The 27,581-nt window shown below is 49.3% G+C and overlaps 1 protein-coding gene across 1 annotated transcript in view; it reads left to right on the top strand.

The window, feature by feature from the left end:
• Nucleotides 1–27,581, top strand: part of SDK1 (sidekick cell adhesion molecule 1) — a 619,404-nt gene that overhangs the window by 579,764 nt on the left and 12,059 nt on the right. The window contains exons 35-40 of the mRNA XM_008068469.1: nt 3,156–3,271; nt 5,399–5,585; nt 7,396–7,533; nt 16,099–16,260; nt 16,936–17,061; nt 27,374–27,538. Of these exons, the coding sequence (XP_008066660.1) occupies nt 3,156–3,271; nt 5,399–5,585; nt 7,396–7,533; nt 16,099–16,260; nt 16,936–17,061; nt 27,374–27,538 (894 nt within the window). The remainder of the gene's footprint in view (nt 1–3,155; nt 3,272–5,398; nt 5,586–7,395; nt 7,534–16,098; nt 16,261–16,935; nt 17,062–27,373; nt 27,539–27,581) is intronic.

Raw genomic sequence — 27,581 nt, 5'->3', positions numbered from 1 at the left:
AGGTTTACCCTGAGTCTGGGGGACATGAAGTTGGAGGCAGTGTGCTGGCACTCTCTACTCACCAGAAAATTAGACTGAGTCAGGGATGGCCACTGTCTCCAAGGGCTGCTGCTGATCCAGCTGAAGCTTGCTGGCCACCTCAGCAGTGGGTAAGGGAGCAGTAGAACTGCGCTTGCTGCCCTAGGGGGCTTGCCCACCCCTTTCTGGCAGAGGCAACAGGCCCCGGGAGAGCCACACTGCAGCCCACTCACCCACGTCACCCCACTGTGCAGGCCTCCCTAAGTAATCACGGGAATTTTCAGAAATCTCGGGAATTTCATGGTGGCTGCCAGGTGCAGATGGTTCCAGAAGTCCCTGAAGTCCAGAGGCCCCTCTCTTCAAGGCCACGACAGCTCTGGGCAGGGGTGCAGGAGCAACCATACTGAGGACCATGAGCCATAGTCTATGATGACATCATCAGCCTTCACGTGACACCCAGAGAAGATCCCAGCGCTGCACCTTAGCCTTTCATGCCACCCTTCTGTGCTGTGTGTAGGCAATCTATACATCAGCTGATGCCAAAGTGCAAGTCTAAAATGCTTTTAAAAAATAATTTCATGCTTTTTAAGAAAACATCTCAAGCTGATATTTGTGTCATCCTTTCACCACACGTGTTCTAGTGGGGACACAAAGATAAGGATTTGTCAGATGCTTCACCAGCTCCCAAATGGTAGGCGCTTTAGGAAGAACAAGAATGCACTGGGGATCACAAACAGCAGGGCCTTCCTGAAGGTCAAGTCCTCCTGTCAGGTGGAGACCCGGCGGCTTTCATGATCCAAAAAAGAAGTCTCGACACCGGCACACTTTGCTCCGTGTTTACACGTATTTCTCTCTCCCCCACTTTTGTCATCAACAAAAAAATGCTTTGCTGCCTGCCGTGTTTTCATGGCACAGAAGTGCTGGCTGCAGCCTGGCTGGCGGGCACAGGGAAGCATCTCCACCTGGGAACAGCAGTGTGGCTCAGCTGCCCAGACAGGGCCAGGGGCCTCGTCTAGCGAAGGGTCACATGGGCCTGACTTCTGGGGGTTTTCCCGGAGCTCCTGGATTCCGCTGGTTCCTACAGATGGATATTCGAGCACAGAGCTGTCCTGGGCACCGAGTTTGGCCATGTTTTTGGAAAGGAAACCCGGGGGTGTGGAGGGGGTCTCTCGCTGACTACCAGGGTAATGGCCATGCTCAATTTTGCCTTTCACATTTTAATTGTATGACAGTAATTTTGCAATAGAGTTGCCGATGGCAAACATGCAAAAGACATTAACTTTATTTATGTTTTGGATTATTAATGTGGCTGTTAAAATTCCTCCAGTTAGTTTTGATTGAATTGTTTTTTTGTGTGATTCTGTTGTTTAATGGAGCGGTAAATAAGAATTTCTGATAATGAGGCTGAGCATCTGTCACAACAACCTGGTGTGGGTTATTAACATTTCCATTAACGGCAGGGTGGGCAGTGATAATATGGAAACCACACAGTTAGAACAAAATAAATAGTTGGTGTCAGGCTGAGTGGGTGTTAATTACTATTTTATTCTACGTTGGGGGGAGAAAGCAGAAAGTGGGGAGGGGGAGATGGGGAAGGGTGACTCATGAGGTCATTCTTGCCTGAGAACGCCTCTCCTGAGAGCTGAGGTGCTGGGCCATCACCCTCAGACAATGACTGTTTTATTGTCTCCACTGATGGTCTATCAGCAAATGTGACTCCAAAGGCAGTGCTTCTGGGCCACAGGAGAAGAGAAGGGCTCTGCTGGCCTCTGCCTCCCAGAGCCAGTCCCCTGGACAAGCCTGTGGAAATCAGCCTGCCCAGATGTCAGCCAGGAGAGCCCAGGTGGAAAGAGGGCATAGCTCCAGGCAGCGAACAGGCTATTGTGAGAAAGTGCCCAGCATAGAATCCAAAGATGGTGTGAAGCTGGCACAACCTAGATAGAAATGTTCTAGAATGCAACCGTGTGCTTTCTGCAGTGTTCTCAACTCCCCACTGACTGGGCTGTCATGCCATCCTCATCACTTGTCTCTCAGCTTCTGCACATGCACGGTGGTCCTGCTGACACAGTGAGCTCTTCCTGTGGGGAGGAAAGGGATAGGATGAGGACTTGGTTCCCAGCATGGAGTGATGTTCTCAGACAGCTGAGAACATCCTCTTGGAGGAGGCAGCTGTGGGTGTCCAGACGAACTTCTTCTAGAACAGGGCTTCCTCACTCGGCAAGCCTGAACTTGTGGTGGGAACACAGATAGCTTTATTTCCTCTAACCTCAATCAGGAACATTGGGAACAAACCACAGCAGTCAGCAGTACTGTGGTTCTCTCACAGCAGAGCCCACAGGTGTCCCCTGCCACATTCCTGGTGTTGCTGGGATCTCAGGTTAACATCTTTATCCCTCAGTGCTTTGATCTCACAGACCAGCTCCTAAGTCTGTGTCATGTATTAACAAAGAAGCACTCAGGTTACTATCTCGTACTTTTGATCTCCTATACTTTGCTAGCTGTATCTCAATATAACTGTTTTTCTTTGTAATTCTATGTATTTTATTTTATGCATATAAGAATGTTCTTCTGGAAAAGGTTTGCAGTCTTCTCTGGCATAAAACAGCTAAGAGCTCTTGCAGGGGCACAGAGCCATGGACCCCAATGTGTTTGCAGCCAAGGCCTCCCCTCCAGGGCGACGACCCACAGGCACTTCACTGTAGCATTAGGACGTATGCAAGCCTCATAGGTGGGGGTGAGGGTCCTGGCTGGCCCTGACCTGAGGTCTTAGCTACTCTTGTGTGCACACCCCATGGGTGTGGGTGAGGGTGCCGGCTGACCCTGGACAGAGGTCCTAGTTATTTTCATGTGCAAGCCTTGTGAGTGTGTGGATGACGGTCCTAACCAGCCCTAGACAGAAATGTCAGGTATTTTCGTGTGTGAGCCCTGTGAGTTTGTGAGTGGTCCCAGCTGGCCCTGAACCAAGGTCTCAGTTATTTTCATGTGCGAGCCTCATGGGTATGTGGGTGAATGTCCCAGCAGGTCCTGGATGGAAGTTTTAGTTACTCTTGTGTGCATGCCCCATGGGTGTGTGAGTTAAGGTCCTGGCCAGCTCTGAACAACGTCTTAGGTACTCTCTTGTGTTGTTCTTTCCTCAGCCCCAGCGATGGCACCGCAGAACGTGCAAGTGACCCCACTCACGGCCAGCCAGCTGGAGGTCACGTGGGACCCACCGCCCCCAGAGAGCCAGAATGGGAACATTCAGGGCTACAAGGCAATACTCTCTCGCATGGCTGGCCCTTTCTTCCAGTTCACTTGTGTGCCCGGGATAAGCCACCTCTGTCCCCTGAGACCCTGAGGGCTTCAGCTGGAATTCTGGCCCCGCTCCAGCCGGCAGCCCCTGGCTCACTCTGTCCTGCCCTCAGTGGCAGACACACAGCAGACGCTCAGCCTGGAGAGCGAGGGGCCCTCAGCTAGACAGCAGCTGCTTGGGGGTCTGCGGGTGGAGGGCGGGGTGGGGGTGGGTTCTCTTGCAGCTGGTTTGTGCCTACCACAAAACCACCCAGGTCAAGAGGCCTCGCTCATCCACTGGCCTCTCCCCCTCCATCCTCCATGGCCTGACCGGGCAGCCCTTCCTCTCCTGAGCCCATGCTGGAGCCCCCAGGATATTTGCTTGAAGAAGATGGGGTATCCTGGAAAGAACTGGTTCTCCCTCGTAGCCCTGCCCTTGGGTCACAAATGAACATTGAGAGAATCCCCTGATGCAACACGTCTGGGGCAGGGCCCATGAATTGCTTTTCTCACAAGGCCCGAGGTGCTGTGGTTCTTGGGAACCCCGCTTTGAGAAACAAACCACCACACTAAAGTGTTAGGCGTCCACATTAGCTCAATGCTATAGATGGGGTGAAAGAAAGGCTACAGGCCATAGAAATGCAGTGTCCAGAAAGGAGTAATTTCACAGGATTGGCTTATTCTGGGGGAGGAGGCCCCTTGCTGCGTCCTGTCCCTAAGATCTCACCTGCTCAGAGAGCTCAGGGGCCCTTGACATCAGCTAAAACTAGCCTACAGAAAACAACCCTGTTGCATTCCATGAAAATGCCCCACCTTCCTCTGGAATTAATTTCCTTGTCTAGTCCATTGGAGCCTGAGTTGATCAGTCATCACATTCTATGGGCTAGCCTGCCCTGATGGCTATTGGACCAATTAAATGTCCATTTAAAAATGATTTTCGCAGGTGTTTTATGAAAATTAATACCTTCCTCCATGGCAGGGCTGTTACAATGATTAATGAGGTAATGGGAAGCCCCATGAGCCTGGAGGCAAGGTGCTATTTATGTATGTCCAAAATATGTTTTCTAATTTCCTTAATGATGAAGACATTAAACTTGGATATTGATCTCAAGTTAGCAAGGCCTGGGTGAGCGGAGTATGGTAAACAGGCAGTTCAGTGAGAAGCCCAACTGCATCCTGCAGGTGGAAATTAGCAACGTTCACCTGTCAGGGTCTGTCGTATCATGAGTGAGACATATGGAAGGTGAGAGGCAGGACTTCCCCATAGCCTCTGTGCCACTCTCACACATGGGTAAGCCCCTCTCACAGCCTGGCTCACATTTAGGCCCACCGAGCCAAGGTAGATCTTCCGACCAGTGTTGTCTTTGGGTAGCCTAGCTGGCACCGGCCAGGGCAGTGGTTCTCAGCCAACTGTTTAGGGAAGCAATTCTGGCCACCTCTTTAAACCTTTGTACTTGGGCATCAGGTTCAACTGCAAGCCCATACAAGCTAGACAGAGGAAACAGCACACAGGAGAAACAGAAGCTTTCCCAGTAGTCTGAGCCCAACACAGTTCTCCTGCCCAGTATTTTTGGTTGCTTTCATTTCCAAAGTAGTTTTGCCACATTGATAAAAATGTCAATGTTGGCTTTGGACAAAACTGTGGGATCACAGGGTAGAAGTTGGGGGCTTGTTCTTGACAGGTCAGAGCAGGGGGCAGACACTGGGTGGTTTTTCTTCTCTCCAGAAAACGGGGGAAGGGGAGAGGCTTACGGGCACCCACAGAGCTAGGTCTGCAAGAAAGGGCACACACATCGCTGCAGGGAAGCATCGCTTCTGTCCTGAGACCCCACCTTGAAGAGTGCTTTGCTTAATGAGGCAGCGCACAATTGCTAGATGAGTAGTAGGGAGACGCTAGACATCGACTTCCAGACAATATTGGCTGGGGATCTCCGTCCACCCTGCAGAGCCTCAGCTGCCCCTCAACTCCTCGAGGAAGGTGCCACCCCACCTCCCTCCCCCATGGCTCACTGGGACCTTCCCACCCTCTCAGTCTGACCCAGTGCTAAGGGGCTGTCTTTCCCAGAAGGCTTCCGCAGGGCGCACCTCTACCTCTCGCTCTTCCTGACAGATTTACTACTGGGAGGCAGATAGCCAGAATGAAACGGAGAAGATGAAGGTGCTCTTCCTGCCCGAGCCTGCAGTGAAGCTAAAGAACCTGACCAGCCACACCAAGTACCTGGTCAGCATCTCGGCCTTCAATGCCGCTGGAGACGGGCCCAAGAGTGACCCCAGACAGGGGCGCACCCACCAGGCCGGTAAGAGGACAGCTGTTTCCCTTTTCACAGGCCTTGTGGAGGCACATTTTGAGAGCACCAACCACGCTCCCTCCCCAGTGGTCCCAGCCCGCCCAGGCAGAATGGAACGCCCTGCCTTTCAGTTTCAACGGGCTCTTTGCTCTACCTGAGCTGTTACCTGCCTCACGCTGGGTAGATGAGCATTTCTGGAGAGGCAGGACTAGGCCTGATTCATCTGGCTTCCCCAGGCCCGGCCTCTGCCTTGTACATGGTGGCACCAAATAAATGTTAGGCAGGAGGGGGCAGCACATTTTTGTTTCAGGAGCCCCCAAGGATCACAGAGGGGAGGAAGGGTGTCTGCAGTACAGTCTCAGCCACAGTCAAGGCGACTGGCTCCAGTTCCTCTGAGATACTTCTCCTCAGGGTCACCTCACAGTGTGTCTATATCCCTAGGGTTTAGCTCCCCAGGCCTGGAGGCCAGGCCACACCACCAGGTGTCACCCTGGGCTTCAGGGCCACCAGCCACCATGGAAACAGCTCCCCAGATGCACACTGAAGGCTAGTTCCAAGAGTGTGACCAGGAACTGTGAAGATAGGGCCGCCCTGCTATCGCCTCATCTCCACGCCCGGGTCACAGCGTGTGCTTTGAGCAGACCTGTCTTCCAGCCCATCCAGTAGTTTCCTGGTGGACTGTAGAATGTCAAGAAGCGGCCTGGGCGTCCCAAAGAAACAGCAGCGTGGCCTTGGATCCTGGAAACTCTTGGGACTTTTGTAGGATTCTGGAAGTCTAAGGCTAGGAGAGTGAGGTTTGGGTGCTGCGGGGCAGGGACTCAGGGCTCGGGGCTTCCTGACATTTGGCTAAGTGGAAGTACAACCCCACCCCCCATCCCCCAGTGGTTCACTCCTGGAGTCAGGGCTCCTCAGCAGCACACTCTCATGTGCTGACTATGACCAGGCTGCCAGGACTGCTTCCTTTGGGCTTCTCCCAGCACTCCGAGGGGCCTGGTTTTGGAATCTGAGCTGGAAGGATGTGGACAGACCTGTGGGGCAGAGAGAGGGAGGGGGTGGGGCCGCATCCAACCCTCTGGGCCTGGCAGGTCTCAGGCTAGGGGACCCAGAGACTGAAGGCAGAGCAGAGAGGGGGAGAGTGGGCGTCAGCCCACGGTACTTCTGGGCACCGGAGTGGAGGAGACTGGGTTCACCCAGGCATCTGGTAGAGGCAGCCCCAGCTTTCAAGGAGCCCAGGCAGAGGGGGAGCCAAGAGCAGGTTTGGTGTCCCCCTGGCCACACACGGGGCCTCTGCGGCTCGAGACGTCTTGGTGAGCCTCTTCCCCTCTAGACCCAGAGGGGACTCGGAGCCAACAGTGTCCTGGGAGAGTTCCGATATAGGAGCCAGGGAGTGTCCTGAGATACCAGGCATCCACGGGAGGGGAGAAGAGGGACTTTATCCATCACTGAACTCCACCTCTCCCCAAAAGAGCAGGACAAGAGCCTCCACAATCCTTCAGTAGTTTCTAGAAGATGGAGCTCTCCGAATTTCATTTTCTGTTTCTATTATTCATTTTTATGCCTTTGTCATTTCGTCTCTCGAGCTCCTTTGTGTTTCAACACTGTCATTTTCTCTGCTCTTCTCAGGAGGGTCTGTGTTTCTGATTGATCCTAGGAAGTTCTGAGGTGATCGATAAATCTTTTCATTTTATGGCATTTGGACTTTACTGAGTTGAAAATAACATCTAATAACGTTTTTTATTCGATATGGAGGCACAGACATGTATGTATATGATCTATAAAGGAGTCTTAGTAAAAGTTGCTTTGTGTTCTTTCCTTCCAGCTCCCGGGCCCCCCAGCTTTTTGGCATTCTCAGAAATAACCTCCACCACACTCAATGTTTCCTGGGGCGAGCCAGCAGCAGCCAACGGCATCCTGCAGGGCTATCGCGTGGTGTATGAGCCCTTGGCACCTGTTCAAGGTAAGACCAGGAGAGATGGGAGGGCGGGCCTCCTGTGTGCCTAGCACTCCACAGCCTACAAGGCAAGGTGCACCTGGCTTGTCTTCAGGCGAAAAGCCTTCTGGGAACTCAGAAGGTGAAGGGACTTACTGGAAGGAGCCTGTGAAGAAAAGGCTGGGCCAAGTCCAGACTCTGTGCCCTAAGTCCAGGACAAGAGTTTCTTTACAGAACCAGGTCGCATTCCTCCCTCCACCTAATACTCGAGACAGTTCTCTCCTATCCCTCTGAGATATTTGCTCTATGGTCGCTGACGTAGACTACACTAAGTTCCACTTGGAGCCACATCCGGCAACGGGTCCCTGCGGATACCCTCAGCACCCAAGGAGGGTGGCAGCCCTGCATCTTGGGGAGTGCCCGGGGGCTGCCCTCCATTCACTCATTCACTCAGCAGATACTTACCACGCATCTGTTGTCTGCCAAGCACTGGTCCGGATGCTGAACTCTATGGACCTGGGAAGACAAGGATCTTGACTGGCTTGTTATCAAGATCCAAATTCATATTCCAGTGGAGAGCGAGGCAGCACACGAGTAATTAAACCAGCAAACAAAAATCTGGCCAGTGCTGTGAAGAAAAGAGAGTAGGGATTTCACCAGAGGTGTAGGAAAGTGTAAGTGGCAAGAACACAGGGGCGCAAAACCCAAGGAAAGAGTCTCCTACTGGAGGCTTAGCAAATGCAGAGGCCCTGAGGTAGGCTGGGCTCAGAGCTGTGCCATGGCCAAAGCTCCACGAGCGGCGAGTGTATCCACAGGGCCAGCATGTGGGGCTATGGTGGATTACCCTCAGGAGGGGAGGAGCAAGAGATCTGACTTCCCCAAGACCAGGGCCCTGCTGGCTATCACCTCAGTCTAAATGCCATGGGACGAAAAGAAGATTATTGATCACCTCAGCACTTCCTAGATCAATCAGAGACAGGCCCTCCAGAGACCAGCAGAGAAACTGTCTCAACACAGAGAAGTTTGAGAGAAGAGATGACAAAGGCTTGGAAATGAATGACAGATGAAAACAGAAGAGGAAAATTCAGATGGCTCCAGGGACAGTGGGCTGCAGGGGTCCCACAGGCGCTCAGAGTGAGAAGAACTGTGTCCTACGGGGGCCTGGGGGAAGGGCGGTGGGCAGGTGAGAAGGGGTGGATTAGGGGTGTTTTGATGGTGGAGCCATCTTCTGCCGCAAAGGCAAGGACGGGATGTCGGGGTGAGCAGTTTCCTGTCATTCACACAGCATCGCTCCTGTACCTGCTGCTTATGTCACTTGTCTCTAGTATTGTTTTAATTCCTTCTGTGTCCACCTCTCCTGCCACATAGACACCACCATGTCCCCAGAAGGTTCAGTGGACATTTTTTTCTCACCCCATTGTGGGCTGAAGACAAGTCCAGCTGTCTCTGCCCAATGGTCCAGGGCAGATTTCCCCCTGTAATATACACAGACAGACTGTAAAAATTATAGATTATCTAATGTCTACGAGGAAAAAAATACAACTAGCACATCAAATAATATTGGCTCTACATTTAAAGCAGTGATAAAAAGTTTCCTGTTAAAATAAGCACATTTATATAAAACAGGGAGTTGATTTGAAGAAGAAAATTTGAGCATTAGATTTTATTTTCTTGAGTCTAAGATGCCATTGACTATAAGATTCATCATTATTTTATGAAGTGCTAAGAAAGAAAAAATGCTTCTAATAAACTATGGCCCAATACGTTTGTATCATCAATTCTGAGCTGAATTCTCAGTCAGAGATGTGAAAGTGTGAGAAATAAACAAAAGTGTGTCTTAGTCAATCGATGAGCCTTGGTAAATAATGGGAGGGGGAGGGGTGAGAAATGAGCATGGTTTTACAAACTGCATAGAGGGCACAGCAGTGGCTGGATTTTGTGTGGCCCATGCTCTGTTGTGTTCTTTTTGGAACCCAGTGCCTGCCAGGGGCCAGGAGGCCTTGGAGGTCGCTGCTTTTGAGGGACCCACAGCAGAAGCTCAGGAGACAGGCCCATTGTTCTTGCTCATTCCACAGGAGAAACAGCAGAGAATTTTCAGAGACCTTCCAATTTGCCCACCAGCATTCCCTCCCTTTCCCTGATGCGTGCACACACACACACACACACACACACACACACACACACACACACACACACACGGGTTCTATGAGCTCATGTTACAAATGCCTCTTCAAGGATATTAACCAACTAGAAGCAAACAAGAAAGGATTCTCAAAGCATCGTGGTTCTGATTGTCCTACGAATCCTTCCTAATCACAGACAGCTAGAATTTTCCCATTCATCCTCAAATAAGTGGTGGATTCTGCCACCCAGTCGTCTGTGTCAGAGAGTTTGCAGAATCTCTGGAAACCCATGGCATGCAACTCTGGGCGTGTCTTCTGAGCGGCCACACTTAACGATTCCGTGGCTCATCACCCACTCGGAAGTGCCGCATGGGGACTTGACGTGCTTTGTGATCTCCTTCCTCTGCACTTGCACTCCTAGAATTGCTTCTGGGCTTCTAACAGAACCTTCCCAGCTCAGTCTCCCAAGGAGGTGACTACACATCAGGTTTCTCTTGTGTTGCAGTGTTGCAGTTTCTTGTTCACTTTCATGGCAACGTTTACATCACCAGGAAACTCAAAGAGTGTTTGGAAGACTCTGTTTTAGACACTCATGTTAAGCATGTTTCACTCACACGAGCTTTCTGTGGGCTCCGTATCCATGTGGCCCCCCCAGGTGTAACAGCAGCGACAGGTGATGTTTGTTGAATGCTCACTACAAATCAGACGCTGTGCTAAGCACTCAATATCCATTACCCCTAAATCCTCAGAACGGCTCTACGTCATGGCTGCTGCTTTTATTCTCATTTCACAAAGACACTGGGCTTCAAGCCGCCAAGACATTTGTCCAAGGCCTGCGTTTTCAGAATGGTGAAAAGCAATGGGATTTGAACCCAGGTGTTCTGATTCAAGAGCCAAGGTCTAAACTGCTTGATGACAAGGAGAAAACATCCAGAGCACTCGTGTTTCTGAACGTAAACATGAAGGCGAACTTCAAAGACGGGCATGAGGAGAGTCGGACTCGTAACAGCATTTTATATTACAGACAAATTGTGACTGCACAGCCAAGTGTGGGCCTGTCACTCCCCTGGGTGACAACAGATAGAGTCACTTCAGTCGCAACCATTTTCACCTCTTCTCACAAGTAATAAGGCCGTCCGTCACTGGCATTGTCTCCTGTGTCTGTCGAGAAGGGCTGGCTCTTTCAGACAGTATTTTTCTGGCTTTGCAGTGAGTGTAGCATGCTCTGAAATTAAAGTGAGAGGAGGGAAGAGTGCTCCCGCTGTCTGTCCTCCTCACTGGTTCTGCACTCTGAGAGAACTCCCAGATCTCAGCAGAAACTCTTTGTCAGGTCACCCAGAGTGCCCAAAATCAAACCCTCCAGACCCCACATCTTGACTCGTTGTAAGCCTGGAGACATCCCAGACTTCCTGACTCCTGTGCATCTGTCAAGTGGCTGATCTGGGCATGAGCTGCCCAGCAGGCTGGTGACAGAAAGTGTCCAGCCCTGTATCGGTCTGTCTTGTGTTGCTAAAAGAAACACCTGAGGGTTGGTAATTTATAAAGGAAAGAGGTTTATTTGACTCATGGTGTTGCATTGCTGGGCTTCTGGTGAGGCCTCAGGAAACTTACAGTCATGGCAGAAGGTGGAGAGGGAACAAGGGAGAGAGAGGAGGTGCTGGGCTCATCTAAATAATCAGTTCTCACTGATTATTTAGTGTGTGTGTGTGATCTAATAGAGTGAGAACTCACTTGTTACCTTGAGAACAGCACCGAGCCATTCATGAGAATTCGCATCGCCCACCATAGCCCAGTCACCTGCCACTAGGCCCCACCTCCAACAATGAAGATCACATTTCAACGTGCGATTTAGAGGGGACACACATCCAAGCTATATCAAGCCCCCACCTGATGGCTTTGCAGAGCTGCCTCTAAGCATCTTACCAAGCCAAGGGTCCTCTGCTGGAGTGTTCCCCCATTTTAGGCCCCCTGTACCCCAACAGCTCTGTCCCGGCTCCAGCGAGGGTAAGGCTACCTCAGACTCCCTCCTGGCTTCTCCCTCTGAGCGGGACTCACCGACCCTGCTTCCTAGCAGCACCCTGGTGGACCTGGTGGCCATCTGGAGGAGGCTTGCTCACCTCGAATGCCAGCAGATCATCTCAGGATCTTGCTGCTTGCCTGCCTTGGCTGACAGTATCTTCAAGAACCTTGGCTTGGTGGACACCAGCCCCAGGCCTGTTTGGCTAGTCACGTCCTACAGCCATACAGGCCAAAAGAAGAACCTAGGCCCAGAGAGGATGCAAATCAGACTCAGTGAAGTCAACTTGTAATGAGGATATCTTACCCAGAACCAGAGCAGTGGCTGCTAATGAAGGTTCCCGACAGGTGGGTAGAAGGTGGTAGAAGGGAGGTCTCGACTGCTCATGCCTCCTGGGTCCAGGCCTGTTAGCAGTGTCCTCTCACACTGACTCTGCACTGGCCAAGAGACTGCTTTGGCCAGTGGGACAATAACCATCATGAGGGCAAAAGATTCAAAAGCAATTGCAGCTGGGGAGAGGCATCCTGGTTCTCCCGTTGTCCTTGGGACCCAGTCACCATGTGAACACACCTGAGCTGGCCTGCAGGGTGATAGCCACCAATGGCCAGGCATGTGAGGGAGGCCACCTGGGGCCAGCCAACCCCCAGCGAGACCCACCGTGTGACAGCAGACCCACTGAGCCCCATGCCGGCCAGTCCAGCCAGCCCAGCAAAGGACTGCCTGGCAGGACCATGAGCCAAGTTAAATGGTGATGTCTTGAGCCCTCAGGTTTGGAGAAGTTTGATGCACAGCATTTCATAAGACGCAAGGCAGGTGAGGACTCCATGCAAATCATGAAGCACCCATTATTTGATGTGTTCTCAAACCATAATCAGAGCCAGGGTCCTCTGACTCATCTCCTTGGGGTGGGTGCTACCAACCTCGGAGCAGAAGAAGGAACTGAGGACTGTGCAGAGCTCACATGCATCATGCAGGGAGTAAGTGGAAGACTTAGGACTAACTCTAAATCCCCCATTCTTTGCATTTTCTCTCCTAGCTGACAGCACATTTCAGAGAGAATCAGCTCTTGCAGAAATATAGCACAGGAAATACTTGTCCTTGTGACTACTCTGTGCCGTAGGCGTTTCTGAGCATTTGGACCAGCTGCGGCTGGTGAAGGGAGGAGGTGGGCTTTCCATTGACTTTAGGGGGATGCTGTGATAGAACTGAAAAGGATCACAGCATGTGGGGTGGAGTTGTGGTCCAGGGAAAGGGTGGTTGAACCTAAGGCAATGATCGGAAAAAGAATGGTTTCCTGCACCTGGTGGAGGTCACATCATCCGCTGTCCTGGCCAGCTCATCCCACCTCACGTCTCCATACCTGGTTCAGCCTCTTCCCTTCTCACCCAGAGACACTGCACTGCTATCTGTCTCCTGCCTTTCGGCCACTGGCTGGAAGACAGAGGACCCCAGGGGTCAGATGTGCCTGTGAGTGGAAGGGTCTCCTGAAGAAACCCGACCCTCACCCCCTTCACTGTTGGACCCAGGATTTCCAGTAGGGAACCACGAAAGTAATATCCAGACCGCCAAACAATGTTCAGTATTTTTATTTTTTTAATTTTTATTTTAAAGAAGGGTGCAATCCAGGGTTAGGTATACAAATGGTCATCGTACAAGTACAGCTTGGGCCTCACTTTGGTCCCCTCTTCACCAGCTCATCTCCTTCACCCCTTTACCTGGTTTGAGTATTTTAAATGCCTCATAGAATCTGGACATTTCCCAGAGACGTGGTTGCAAATGTAGTAAAAACATCTGGCATTCTTACTTTGGGCTAGAATGGTATTTACTCTCTGTGGAGATGGTGGTTCTTTTGTGAAGGTTGCCCAGGAAATGTTAAATGGTGTGTGTTTATGTGTGTGTGTCTGTGTCTATGTGTGTGTGTGAATTGCTGCCTACTTAAAGCATATTTTGGGGACAAAATCTTTTAAACTTTGGTAAGAATAGTGAAAAACAGAACAATCTCACTGTTGGTGAAGGCTCAGACCTGTTTTCATGCCTCGTCACCCAGAACCAGGGCCAAGCCTGGGACAGACACCTGCGAGTTCCTGGCCCCGCATGGATCAGTCAGGCCAGGAGCAGACAGCATGGCATTTACCCTGTACCTGCAGTCCCTGAGATCACTGCATCGGGAACACATTGACTCACACTCATACCGTGTGCTGGACAGAGCCTGTGGGCATGCCTGGCCATCCCCTGTCACTGTAGGGACCACTCCTGGAAGACCCCAGGAGCACCACACCACCCAGAACACCAGGTCACCTGGAGCACCACATCACCCAGAGACTATGTCACCCAAAGCACCATGCCACTCGTGATACTAGGCAATCCAGAGCACAAGGCCACCAAGAGCACCATACCACCCATGACGCTAGGCAACCCAGAGAACCAGGCCACCTGGAGCACCACATCACCCGAAGTACTATGTCACCCAAAGCACCATGCCACTTGTGACACTAGGTAATCCAGGGCATGAGGCCACCCAGAGCACCTTGTCACCTGAAGGCTACCCAGAGTACAACACCACCCGGAGTACCATGTCACCTGAAGCACCATGCCATCCATGCCACCAAAAGAACCAGGCCACCTGGAGCATCAGGACACTTGTGCACTGAACCGTGTCCTTGGGAATCTGATTTTATGGCAGAGCTATTTTTACGTTTTTAAAAATGTTTTAAATGGTGGTATTTTATGGGTTTGCACCCTGAGGCTTTGTAGTACAGGGCATGAATTAAACACTGATTAAATAAATAAAATTCTGAGACACTTGGGATAGGGACAAGGCCAGCTGGCTCTGCCTCCTGGTGGGATAGAATCTGTAAAGTTCGTACACGGGTTTGTTTTTGCTCCAGGGAGAACGAAGGCATTTTTAACAACAACAACAACAGCAAAAGAACTGCTATCTAGAATAACTTTACACTGGACAGGACTCAGTATGTTTGCTGATGGCAGTCACTGTGTAGATGAATTGTCCCCCTTGTCACCTCATCCTTGAGCAATGGAAGGTCAGGTCAGACTCTCTGGGCAGAAATGCCTCATTTCTCTGCAGAAAAACGGAAGTTTGGAGGGCTACTCATAAGTAGTGAAAAGTCCTCTGAAACAATTTGGAAGAAAATAATTTAGCTGAATAAATATTGTATAAAAGGCATAATTGAAAATAGTGAACCATCTAGAAGGAATTTTGGAGACCTTTAGGATTAGAGAAGCTTGCTTTGATGACTTTGAAAGATGGATCCATTTTGTAGTAAAAAGTCACTCTGTTCTGGTCAAGCCTCCGTGGTGTTACTGGTGCTGACGCCCCCACCCCACTCTCCCCCACTGAGTACGGCCCCTCCTGCGGGAGCTGTGTGGGAGGCCTGTGTGCTGGAGTGTCGGAGGGAAGGGCCAGGCAGCTGGACCCAGAACAGGTCCACCGCCTGCCCAGTTCAGCGCTTCTCAACAGGGCTCTGAGGAGAGCAAGTTCTGATGACCAATAAGTCTTAGAAATGCCCCGTCTTATATTCTTCTTCCAGAGATGCCTGAGAAATGTTGGTCTATTGAAAGTTCTGAGAAGTCCTGAAGTAGAGAATTTAACTTTTTTTTTTGAATGCATCATTTTCAAATGTATTTAATCAAAGAACCTCATTTTTCCTCCTGGAAATTGCTACATTTGTGTAATTTCAATATTTGTCCTCCTCCCAAAACGTTAAATCTCAGTTTTCTATATTTGCTTGATACATCCAGCAAGACTTTTGCATTATTCACTCATTTGCATATATCAGTATGAGAACTTTTGTCTCTCTGTTGTCATCATTCTCTGAATTGAGGCATTAACATTTGTGATGACAAATAAATGTTTCCTCATTCTTTCTCCAAGGTTCACAGGCGACATTCTGAGGAGTCAGTTGAGGCCCGTAGGCCACAGGTTGGCCAAGCCAGTCAGACTGCAGAAAGCCATGGGGTCTACCTAACTTGAGTGTCTTCCTGCGTCTCTTTCATGCTCTCCTCTCCCTTGTGACTCCTCTCCCTTGTGTCAGAGAGCTCACAGTCACCATACGAGTGACACAGGACTTTGGACATCTCAAAGCCCTGGGAAAGGGCCCCTCCCAGAGGAGCCTCTAGGGAACCTGACCCTCTCCCCTCTGTGCCCACTGGCAAGTGCTCCCTCTCCTTCTTGGTGTCATTAGTGAGCTGCCCCCGCTTTGTGTTGTAAGCTTTCGTTCTTTGTCAGCACCCACTTATCAAGCTTAAGCTCTAATTACACTTATCTGTGCTGAAAATTGGCCATTATCACCACACACACTCCTCCTAATTGTAAGAAATACTTCCTTAGCAAACTGTGGGGACCGTGTCCCTTGTTATCGCAACAGAGCAGACAGCACTCAATAGCTTCTCTAAGCTGAGCCCCTTTCTTTCCTTTGCTTCCGGTGGCTCCAGGGGTGAGCAAGGTGGTGACCGTGGAAGTGAGAGGGAACTGGCAGCGCTGGCTGAAGGTGCGGGACCTCACCAAGGGAGTTACCTATTTTTTTCGTGTGCAAGCGCGGACCATCACCTATGGACCCGAGCTCCAGGCCAATGTCACGGCCGGGCCAGCCGAAGGTAAGTGGAACTACAGGGGCAGATGGCTGGGCATCAGATGTAACTCAAGTATTAGTATTAGTATAAACATTGGTATTATTATTAGTATCTGTGGGGTCTGTCGACACTCTCAGCAAAGCAGTATTGGCACCTCTGCTGGCATCAACTCGGGGATGTCAGGGCCACACGGAAGTCTTCAAAAGCACGTGTTCATGTGAACTTCTGCAGGTGGCCTCGTTACACGTAGATGATAAAATTCTCAGGTGCTAAGCACGTAAAGTTTTGGTTTCTGCAAAAGCGTAAGAGGAAAAGGAGTGAATTTGCTATTTGAAATAAAACTAACAAGAACATTTTTAAGCTTTCCCCTGTCGTGGAGAGGGATCATGTAACTTCCCACGTAGACTAGTCTCTTGGCCTTTGTGTAAACACACACGGGTATGGGAGCAGAACAATGTGTGGGGAGCACTGCTGAGTCCTGGGCATGGTGCTGGGTGCCCTGCATGCTTTGTCTCTTCCAGGCCTCTGAGAGCCTCCCTGTTTTTAAGGTGAAAAATCGTGGCTGGGTGGGGTTAAAGAACCTGCCCGGAGACACAGCAGCCCTGATGGATCTGACCCCACACCATGACATCTCACCCTGTGGGATGACAGGCCCCCGAATGCCAAGGCCAACCCTCTCTTTTCTCCTTTCTCTCACAGGGTCCCCAGGATCCCCTAGAGACGTTCTGGTCACCAAGTCTGTCTCCGAACTGACCCTGCAGTGGACCGAGGGGCACGCTGGCAACACACCTACCACAGGCTATGTCATAGAGGCCCGGCCCTCAGGTAGGGGCAGTGAAAGAAATGGTGACATTCCTCAAAGTCTCAGTTTCAGAGCCTCTGGCCATGTTCTCTTTCAGCCTTTCCCCCACAAAGCTGAGGTAAGGAGGGCAGTTCTGTTGAAAGAAGAGGCTCATTTCTCTCCTCCTTTCAGTTTTCATAGTCACAACTGTGCTATTAACTTTAAGGGCATTCGACTCAATATGTTTTAGGCACGTGGCGCTTACTTAGGAGGACAATAATTGTCATTCTTAGAAATAGGTGGATGAGAACTTAGGGACGCCGAAAGACATTTCCAACTCATCAGTGAGATCCAGGAGTGTTTTCAGGGACTCATCTCAGGGTCCTAAACGTTTGCAACTGAGAGGGAAAGAGTCATGCTTATTCCTGATAATATGAATATTCTTATTAAGAGCAAAACCGACACATCATTTGCTTCATTTTTTATGCTTCTGAAAATGAGGTCTAAGAACCATTTCCAGCCCTATTCACCTAAAGAACTTTTTTTCACCCTTCCTTCCTTCCACTCAACTTTAATAACTAAGGATGGACATTATTGGAAAGTGAATTTCTGATGGGCTGCATCGGATATTACTGCTTGGAGCTAGAGGGTATCACCACACATAGAGAACATGGAGCAGCTTCTTTCTGACCTTCAGATGGTTGCACAGTTAATCATGAACATCTGAGCATGAAAATATGTGATGTGCCAGGGATGCGTTCAGGAAGCAGACTGTCACCCCCGCTCCCACCAGATGGACTGCTGTGCTAGGAATTGCTTTAGTCTAATATTTAAGGAGGCTATTAGACAAGAAGAAAGATCCCAAAAGCTATATCCATCACCGTGTCAACGACGTCCATTCCCTCCTTCCCCACCAAATTGCTTCTGAAAGATTACTAGTTAGAAGTGCCTTCTAGAAACTTCTAAGGAGAGCCCTAGTTCATAAGATCTAAGAATTTCTACTTCAAGGCAACCTGAAATTTTCTTTGGCTCAAGAACTCAAAATTTCAGGCTTGCCGGCCTAGGGGATCCTGATGATCTCTGTTGACAAAGCATTTGTCCTCTTCTGGGAATGGACAGTCCCACAGGTGGAGGATGGAAGCTTGGCAGGGGCCTTCTGTGGTCACTGCCCTGCCCATTCCTCTGAACGCAGGTGGCAGGTGGCCCCTAGGACAGCCAACCAGCTCTTTCTTGAGGACATCTGGTTCAAGAGCACTGAAAGTCAATAAGAGCTGTGAATAAAAGGTCCTAGTGGGCTCTGGGCCCAAATTGAGGGGTTGCGGAGGCCAAGAGAGGCAGGCCAGTGGCTGGGAGCTGCCCTTGTTTAAGGGAACCATTCAAACATTTTTCTGTCAAATTTAGATGGCATAGTTAACTCTTTCAGCCCCCCAAGGGGTTCATAGATAGAGTTTAGGAGATTGAACTTGGATGGGAAAAAGATGCGTATTCTTTTCACCAACCTCTTGCTGAAATTTAGCATTTCCTTTCACTAAGAATGTCGGTGTATTAGTTTGCAAGAGCTGCCATAGCACAGTACCATGTACTGGGCGACTTAAACAACAGAAGTTTATTGCCTAACGGTTCTGGAGGCCAGAAGTCCAAGGTCAAGAGGCCAACAATGTTGGTTCCTTCTGAGGCTTGTGAGGGAGAATTTGCTTCGTGCCCCTCTCTCAGCTTCTGGAGGTTACTGGCAATCCTTGGGGTTCCTTGGTAGGTAGATGTTTGGCTTCATCTTCACCTGGTGATCTCCCGTGTGTATATGTCTCTGGTGTCCAAATTTCCCCTTTTTGTAAGGACTCCATTCATATTGGATTAGGGCCTACCTACTCCAGCATGACCTCATCCTAACTAATTATATCTGCAGTAACCCTGTTTTCAAATAAGGTTATTCTGGGGACTTGGGAGTTAGAACTCTAACTTATGAATTTGCAGCAGGGGGGCAGGGACGAAATGTAACCCATCACAGTAGATGAGAAACCACATAAGTAATTGCAGGAGCCGGGCTCGGTGGCTCAGCCTGTAATCCCACGCCTTGGGAGGCTGAGGTGAGTGGATTGCCTGAGCCTGCGTGTTCGAGACCCGCCTGGGCAGGCGAGACCTCATCTCTACAATAAATCAAAAAATGAACTGGACGTGGTAGTGCATGCCTGTAGTTCCAGCTACTTGGAAGGCTGAGGCAGAAGGATCGCCGGAGCCCAGCAGGTCGAGGCTGCGGTGGCCAGGAGCGGCCACTGCACTCCAGTCTGGGTGACAGAGTGAGACTCCAACTCAAAAAAAATTGCAAATTCTCCAGCTCTATCCCAGACCTACTGACTCCGTAATTGTAGGACCTGTGACTCAGCAATAGAAATCATGAGTACTTTGAGATGACTTCCCAGCCACTGCAGTTATTTTATGATATTGTTTAGACTTGTCATGACTTTGAGATTATAGTCATTTCTAGCGTCTCTGCTAGACCTTGTTGTCTAATGAGTCCATGAAGTGTAGACTGCTGAGTTGCCTTGGGATAACAGTGGTCACAGGTCAGCTAAACTCCACTCTCCACGTATTTTCCAAAGAACCATGTAGCTAGCTCAGCAGTGCAGAGGAAACCGACCATAATCCACACTTAGAGTTACCAGGAGACGACCAAGGTTACCAGGAACGGCCAGGTGCCTCCAAATGATTGCAAGCCTAACTAATAGCACTGATTTCCTTTTCATTTTACTTTGTGCATCTAAAACCATTCTGCGAAGGTATCTTTGAGAGCTAACAGATTGCCCAAGGGGCCCATAGCACCAAGAGCGGATTAAGAAGCCTGCCTTAGAAAGCTACAGAAGAGTCTTGCTCAGCAGTCTCCTTCCACCTTAGTGCCTGTCTCTCTGATCACAGACTGAGGATGCCAGTGGACTTGTGTGGCTCTGACAGGAAATGCTATGCATCTCGACTGTGTCCCTGCTACATCCTGGTTGTAGAATTGGAGTGCAGCTTTGCAAGGTGTCACCATTGGGGGAAACTGGGTCAAGGTACATGGACTCTCTCTGTATTGCCTCTTACAGCAGCTTAGGACTCTACAAGTATCTCAGAATGATCACTTCAGTTTAAAATAACAACTTAAAAAGCCATGAATGACCTCCTCAGCCTGTTGGGTCAAGTGTACCCATGTGTCTTTGTCGGAGCCCCGCCGGTGGGGATGTAACAGCATCGGCCAGACACAGGCTCCCAGGCCTAGCATCTTGACTCTATGATTGCACCCTGGCATGTTCCAAGCAGTGATAAGGTGCCGGTTCTCAGGCTTGCCTGGGGAGCCGTTTACTTTCTCCTCGGGTTATCCTGTGCTCATCCGTCTGCCGTAATGAAGGGAATAGGACGCCTGTGGGTTAGACGTGCAGCTTCGGGGAGTCCAGCAGGCGGTGAGAATAACAAATTGGCATGTAGGCTGGAGCTTCACACTGAGCCCCATGCCTCAGAGGGGCTTGCCCAAACATGGAGATGCTGTCCAAGTCAGCTGGAGGTCTGAACTCAGCAGGGATGGCCCAGAATGTGGAAACTGACTCACGGGGAGCCAACACATGACAAGAAACTGAACACAAGGACGCCGGCTTTTCTAATGAGATTTTGCTTCCCTTCCGCTTTGCTACTTGACATTGGAAGCAGGTCACCAACGATTTCCCCTTTTGGATCATTAACTGCACCAGAGCAGCGCCCACCTCCCACCCCCTTCACCCATCCCTTTCATCGAGAGTTGAAAAAGATGCCCCTCCCTTCTGTGACGAAGGCCAGCAGCAACTTAGAGTCAGATGCAACACTTTACGGATTGTCAATATTTAAACACCTTGCGGCACCTGAGGGCTTTGGATCTCAGCTGTCATCTATTACAGGCCTCATTACACAAAACATTAAATGCTGTATCATCTCATTTTCCCCACCAAAGCTCCTTAGCAAGACATTCTCCAGGTGGGGAGCAGCGTGCTGAAGGTGTCACGGGCCCTGTTTTGTGTCAGGAGGGGTCGGTCATGAAGAGGTCCTCCCCACTGGGCACTGGGGATATGGGCACTTTTTGCCGGGCAGCCCCTTTGACCCAGGAGTCAACTCAGCCTGAGGTCTCTTTATCCAGCTACATTGCTGCCTTGTCCCTGGGAGACAAGACACTCACCAGTTTAGTGCTGCCATGTGGAGGGTGGCCGGTGGGCCTGGGGGTCCAGGGCAGATGGCAATGGAGCCTCCAGTCCTCCTGAGTATATCTTCACTTTAGCTCCTGCAAATTCTGCTGAACAGTGCCTGTTGCTGCCATAACGTGGAGATGCAGAACTAAATGACAGCTAATGAAGTTAGCACCCAGCTAGGGCACAGATATCCTCCTATTCCTGGAGAGGGTGGTCTGCGATTGTTGGCCCAAGGACATTGCCGTCAGCTTCTGCCAGTACGGCCTGCCACCCCAGTCATTTCACTAGTCGTGCATAAGTTTCCTCCGAATCATTGTTGCAAAGCTCCCTGGAAGGCAGCGGAAACTATGCAGTGGGCATATGCAGATGATTTATTTACACAAATTATTCTGAGGCATTTTACTGTGTAGCTCATGAAGCCTAATTTACATATTTATACAATAGACTGGAATGGCACTAAAGGAACTATAAATATATTTTCCTCTCCAAAGCAGCCATGAAATACATATTTAGAATGTACCCAATGCAGGCAGACATTGTGTTGCTTTTTTCTCAGAAAATGTATTAGCCCAAAGATGGGAGCTGGAGATTCAACCCCTGTCCCTGATGGGGACACTTCCCAACCAGAGGCAGGTCTGGGCTGCTGTCCACTTTGAAGCCTACTGGGATCTCCCCTGCTCCTTTCCCATTCCTGTCGGTCACTTTCAATCCTTGGCAATGGGAGTTTTCAATAGAACAAAGAAGAAAATCAGTATTTTTCCAAAGGCTTGACATCTCAGAAGTTCCCAAGTCAGCAGATTTGGCAAGAGGGCTGCCGCCGCAGCACTGATGGTCCCGCCAGCCCATCATTCGCTTCTTGTCTTTCTCATAACCACAAGTCTTGACAGCTTGTTAGCCTCGCATCCCATTTCTTCCCGGAGTTAGGCCCCATCACCGGCCGTCCCTCTCATTTGAACATGCGTCACAGTTTGTCTCCTTCCTCGAGTGAGGATCAGATCAAAGATAACTTTTTAAATCAGATGTTCTTAGCCTCATGTGTAAGCCCCACCTGCTTCAGTGAGATTTCTAACCTAGATCAGCCATTTGTACAAACAGAAATGGCAGTATTTAAAAAATAAACGACTGACAGGCATCCGTTTGCCCCAGCTGCAGGCTGACAGTCCAGTGGCTGGTTATGTGAGGCAGAGAAGTCTCAGGGAGAAATCTCAGGCAGTGAGTGACAGTTTCATTCAGCATGGCGACCATGTTTAATTGTCCATGAAATCAAACTTTTGTCTTGGCATGACGTGGGCCTCATACCTGCAGCACACAGCTCTGTTCTGGGCGTTGGAGGGATAAATTGAGCCCCGACCCTCAGACGTGCTGCCATGGGCTCCATCTCGATTCAGAAAAGAGGTGCTCCTGTTTCCGAGTTTATTAGGACATTGTCTGGGAACAGATGTGCTTCCTACAGTTTGGGCGGGGGAGACACCGGCACTGAAGGGTAACAGCTGACTCATTCTGTCTGCTAGACATGAGGATGGGCTGGAACAGAAAACTTGTATTGGAAAAGGTTTCTTTTCTCAGGGATCTTCAGTGTTAGCCACTTTCCTTGTTTAAGCAGACAAATAATTCACTAAAGAAAGCAAAGACAAAGAGTTTATTTTCCTGACAGAGAGCTGAACTGGACGTGGGGATTCTCCCTCATCTTTCCTTCTGGGGTTGACAGGATTTTAGGTTTATGTTGACAGTGTGGCTCACTTAGGAATGTCTTTCAAAGTTTCTTTCTCAGGGGTTTTCCTGCTTTCTTAGTGGTATTTTTTCCAATAATGTTTCAGTAACAAGAGTCCAGGAAGGTGTTCTTTTGGGGTCCAGGAAGGGAAGGGCGGGCCCAGCAGGCAGGTGTGACTTGAGCTCACTCTGTGGCATGGGCCCCTCCCACTTCCCCAGAGGTCAGGAGGTGGGTGGGTCCAGCCAGGAGGTAGTCCTTACTCTCAGGAAGTTCAAATCCCTGGCCCCAGCAAGGAGGCTTGGTGTCCCTTCTGGAGATCGCCTCTGGGGACCGATCATTTGGGGATTGATCATCTAGGGGATCAGTCATTTGAGGAATCAGTCGTCTAGAGATTCAATCATCTGGGGAACCAATTCTTTGGGGAGTCGATTATCTGGGGATCAGTCATCTAGGGATTGTTCATCTGGGGATAAGTCATCTGAGCATCGATTATCTGGGGATCGATTATCTGAGGATTGGTCATCTGGGTATTAACCATCTGGGAGATCAGTCATCTAAGGGATCAATCATCTGGGGGGTCAATCATCTGGGAAATGGATTATCTGGGGATCAGTCATTCAAGGATGTGGCTTTGGAAAGGTGAAAACTGCCTTCTTCTAGCCATTACTGGATTTCCCATGATAGTGACATAGTATGCTCAGTGGGGAAGAGAAGCCAGGGTAGCATCTTCTGAGCGTTCCAGGGAGTGAGACTCACCTGGGTGATTAGGAACTGGCCGAACTGTGTATCTAGAATTGTCTTTAAGAGTACAAGGCTTGCTGGCCCTTCAAGTGTTGATTGAGATGGAAATCCAGGCACGGAGGATTGTCCTGGTACATGGAAAGTCAGTTGCACAAATCTCATTATTGCTAATAGTTCTGTAATGTTATTTTCCCCCCTGATTTGTGGAGATACTTTTCTCCATCATTGATTTATTGAGATATTTAACAGCATAATACAAATGAGAAAAACAGTCCACAGTTGAGAAACAGAGTGGACGCCTTAACAGCTGCCCAATTTTTTCTCACCCACTCATGATTATGGGGTAAATATTAGTATGGATAAGTAGCCTAGTGAATTATAATGAGTATAAAATATGCTAATTGGGAAAGGCAAAATTAAGCAGAATAAAAATGAGAGCATTTTCTTCTGTTAATTCAGAAGAAAATTCTCTTGGTATGACACCCCACACACACATTTTTTAGTGTAAATGGATTGCTAAATAAATTGTTCTGTGTTGAGATTCTGTATCAATATTTTAAAATGTTATTATGAAAAATGCACACAATTCCTGGAGCTATGACAGAGCGCTTAAAATAAAATGTGGCCTTTAGGTGAGGGTAGAGGAAAGGGAAATCATTTTTTTCATCAGTAACAGGAAAACATTATAGAAACATTAATGCAAAAGGCATTCAAAGAACCCACTCCAGAGGTGTTCAGACCTTCTCAGAACAGTCTGAAAAATCCTTCATATTCTTAGTCCCTTAATTTGGATGGTTTTCAGCAATACCCAGTTTATAAAGTCTGTATTTTTGTCTTTAGTGTCTTTTACAGCACAAACGACCTATCTTTTTAGAGGAAAACACAATTCCTTCAACATTTAAAGCCATTAAAACAGTGGTTTGCTCAGAGTAAGCCTTAAATAAAATGGTGGTTATTTTCTGAAAGTCTTTTTGTACTAGGCCTTGAGAAAAGCCATGGAACACAAAGAGGGATGAATGGATGGACGGATAGATGGATGGGTGGTTACGTGGATGGGTGTGTAGGTGTGTGGGCGAGTGGATGGATGGATGGATGGATGGATGGATGGATGGATGGATGGATGGATGGATGGATGGATGAAGCCAACAGATATTTATTGAACTCTTGACTTCAGACTCATAACTAGCTCATTGAGAACAGGAATCTCATCTGATTCCCTGATGGATGGATCCGGGCCTGACCAAAGAGCGGGTAGTATTTGTGAATGAATGAGAGAGGGCAAGAATGGAGGAGGGGCAGAGAGCGTGTCAGGGTTCTCCAGGCCAAGGAAGCAGCCTGTGCAGAATAAATGCTGTGTAGCCCTGTCTGACCGTTCTTATGCAAAACTCACCTACAACAATATAAATCACATACCAAAGTCTTTCCATGTGTAAACCTGAGTATCATAGGAGGAAAATTATAGGCCTAGGCAATGATTTGCCATTTTGACATTATTAGCTGTGATGAGAATCTTGGTGAGACATGAGTATTAATGTGAATATTTAGAAATAATAATCATTGCACTACCTTTTTGCCTGTACAGAGATTTGTACCTTTAAAATCTCATTCACTCCTATTCCTCATTAACCTGTGACTGTAAGGACTTAGTCAGTGCACACTCTAAATCCTCTGCAAATATAGACTGATACAATAGCAATTTTCTTCCTGTTTACCGTTGGGCTAATCCGTCTGCACACACCTGGTGTTTCTAGGTGTGTGATAAGGTTGCTTTTCAGATCACCCTCGGTGCCTCATATGTTTGTGTATGTGCATATTCAAAGAATCCTTACCAGAGCGCCTGCTTTTTAACAGATCACACACCTGTGCCTGTAAAAAAAAATATAATTCATGTGGGATTGCTACTTCAAAAGAACAACCTCCTTAGAATTGAGTTTACATTTTATTTTACAGACATACATGCAGTGCTTACTCTCTGTGAGGCGCTTTTCTAGGCACTTTATAGGTATTAGCTTATTTCATCCTTGAAACAAGCCTTTGATGAAGATGCCTTTGTTATCACCATTCTCTACGGGTGCACAGAGAAGTTGGGTACTCTGCCTAAGGTCACACAGCTTATTGGTGGGACCAGACTTTACAGTGAGGCTGTCTAGCTCCAGACTCTGTCCTTTTAACCATGATGTTGTGGTTGATGATTTTTAATGACATTTCACTGACCACATTTCTCCATGTCTGTGGGCAGATTCCTCAGAACCAAACGCATTTGTTTCTTCTTTCATCTCTGCGTAAGATTTTCTGGCTTTAATTCCGATTTCATCCATGTTTTCCTATATGTCAGGCATCAAAAAAATTTTAAATATATTTTACTGTGGCCAAATATGCATAACCTAAAACTTGCCATTTTGAATGTGTGATTCAGTAGCACTGAGCGCGTTCACACTGCCGTGCCACTGTCACCATCCACCTCCGGACACCTTCGACCTCCAAAGCCGAAACTCTGTCCCCGTCAAACACGTGCTCCCATCTCCTCCTCCAGCCCCTGACAACCACCGTCCTACTTTTTGTCTCTGTGAATTTCACGATCTAGGTTGCTCGTGTAAGTCTGTTCATACAGGACCTGTCCTTCCAAGACTGGCTGTCTCACTGAGCATGATGTCAAGGTCCACCCGTGTGTAGGTGTCAGAATTTCCTTCCTTCTTAAGGCTGAGTAACAGTACTCCCTTGTGTGGATATGGCACCTTTTGTTGATCAGTTCATCCGTCCACAGACAACTGGGTTGTTTCTACCTTTTGGCTATTGCGAGTAATGCTGCTATAATCATGGGTATGCAGGTATCTGTTAGAAATTCAGTATACTTTAAAAATTATACTTGTTTTTGGTAATACTTGAGCATAAATGTTTAAAAAATAAACTGATCTCAAGGGCAGGTTTGATGCTGAAGCCACTCCAGAGGAAGCCCGAACTCAGGGGCAGCACTTTGTATGGTGCTGGGGGTGGGCATTCGGTCAGAAGCCAGGTGTTGGATCCCCGGGGCGAGAGGAGAGGGCCGGGCAAGGGTTGCCATGGAGTGTGTGCGGATCCCACGATCCCAGCACATCCCTGGGAAGGAGAGCTCGACACCTGCAGATGACCTGAAGCGCAGCTCTGAGCATGCAGTCACTTCCCAGCGGTGTGGGGAGGGTATCGGCGGCCCCACCTAGCTGGCTGCCCCTGATCAAACATGCTGCAGTTTGAGGTTTTCACTTCGACCCACCGGCTGAATTGTCCTATCTGATTAGATGAGCCCACCGGGCTCTCCAAAGACCTCAGGACCCTGTGGTATGCACAAGGATCAGCCGCGGACTAGTAGGGTGACTGGGCAGGAGCTGTCACTGGCCAGGGAAGTGGGATCACAAGAGCTAGTGACGGGTGTGTCAGGAGCCCCAAAGACCAGAGCAAGTCAGAAGCCAGGGGGAAGGGCCAGGAAGCCAATGGGGTTGCTATAGGGTTGAGGAGAATGTTCCAGAAATGCCACTGCCCAGCATGCAACTTCAGGGGTCTGTCGGTGAGGAAGATGCCTTGTCCCCCTCCTGCTCCCCATGTCACCCACTCCAGCCTCTGACACTGATGCCCTGATGCCGTGTCCAGGCAGCCGCAAGTGAGCTCGCTGGCGTGTATATGGAGCTGGCATCTGGGAGAAAAACCCCTCATACCTCTGCTCTGTCGTCTCTGTCCCTCTTGCAGATGAAGGCCTGTGGGACATGTTTGTGAAGGACATCCCACGGAGCGCCACCTCCTACACCCTCAGCCTGGACAAGCTCCGGCAAGGCGTGACTTACGAGTTCCGCGTGGTGGCTGTAAATGAGGCAGGCTACGGGGAGCCCAGCAGCCCCTCCACAGCAGTATCAAGTAAGGCTTCGGGAAGTCTGGGGAAAAGTCTTTTTCTCCCAAA

This window comes from Carlito syrichta, unplaced genomic scaffold (assembly GCF_000164805.1).
Source record: "Carlito syrichta isolate Samal-C Ts95f unplaced genomic scaffold, Tarsius_syrichta-2.0.1 Scaffold311002, whole genome shotgun sequence".
Taxonomy (NCBI): domain Eukaryota; kingdom Metazoa; phylum Chordata; class Mammalia; order Primates; family Tarsiidae; genus Carlito; species Carlito syrichta.
This window is presented reverse-complemented; position numbering and strand designations above follow the sequence as displayed.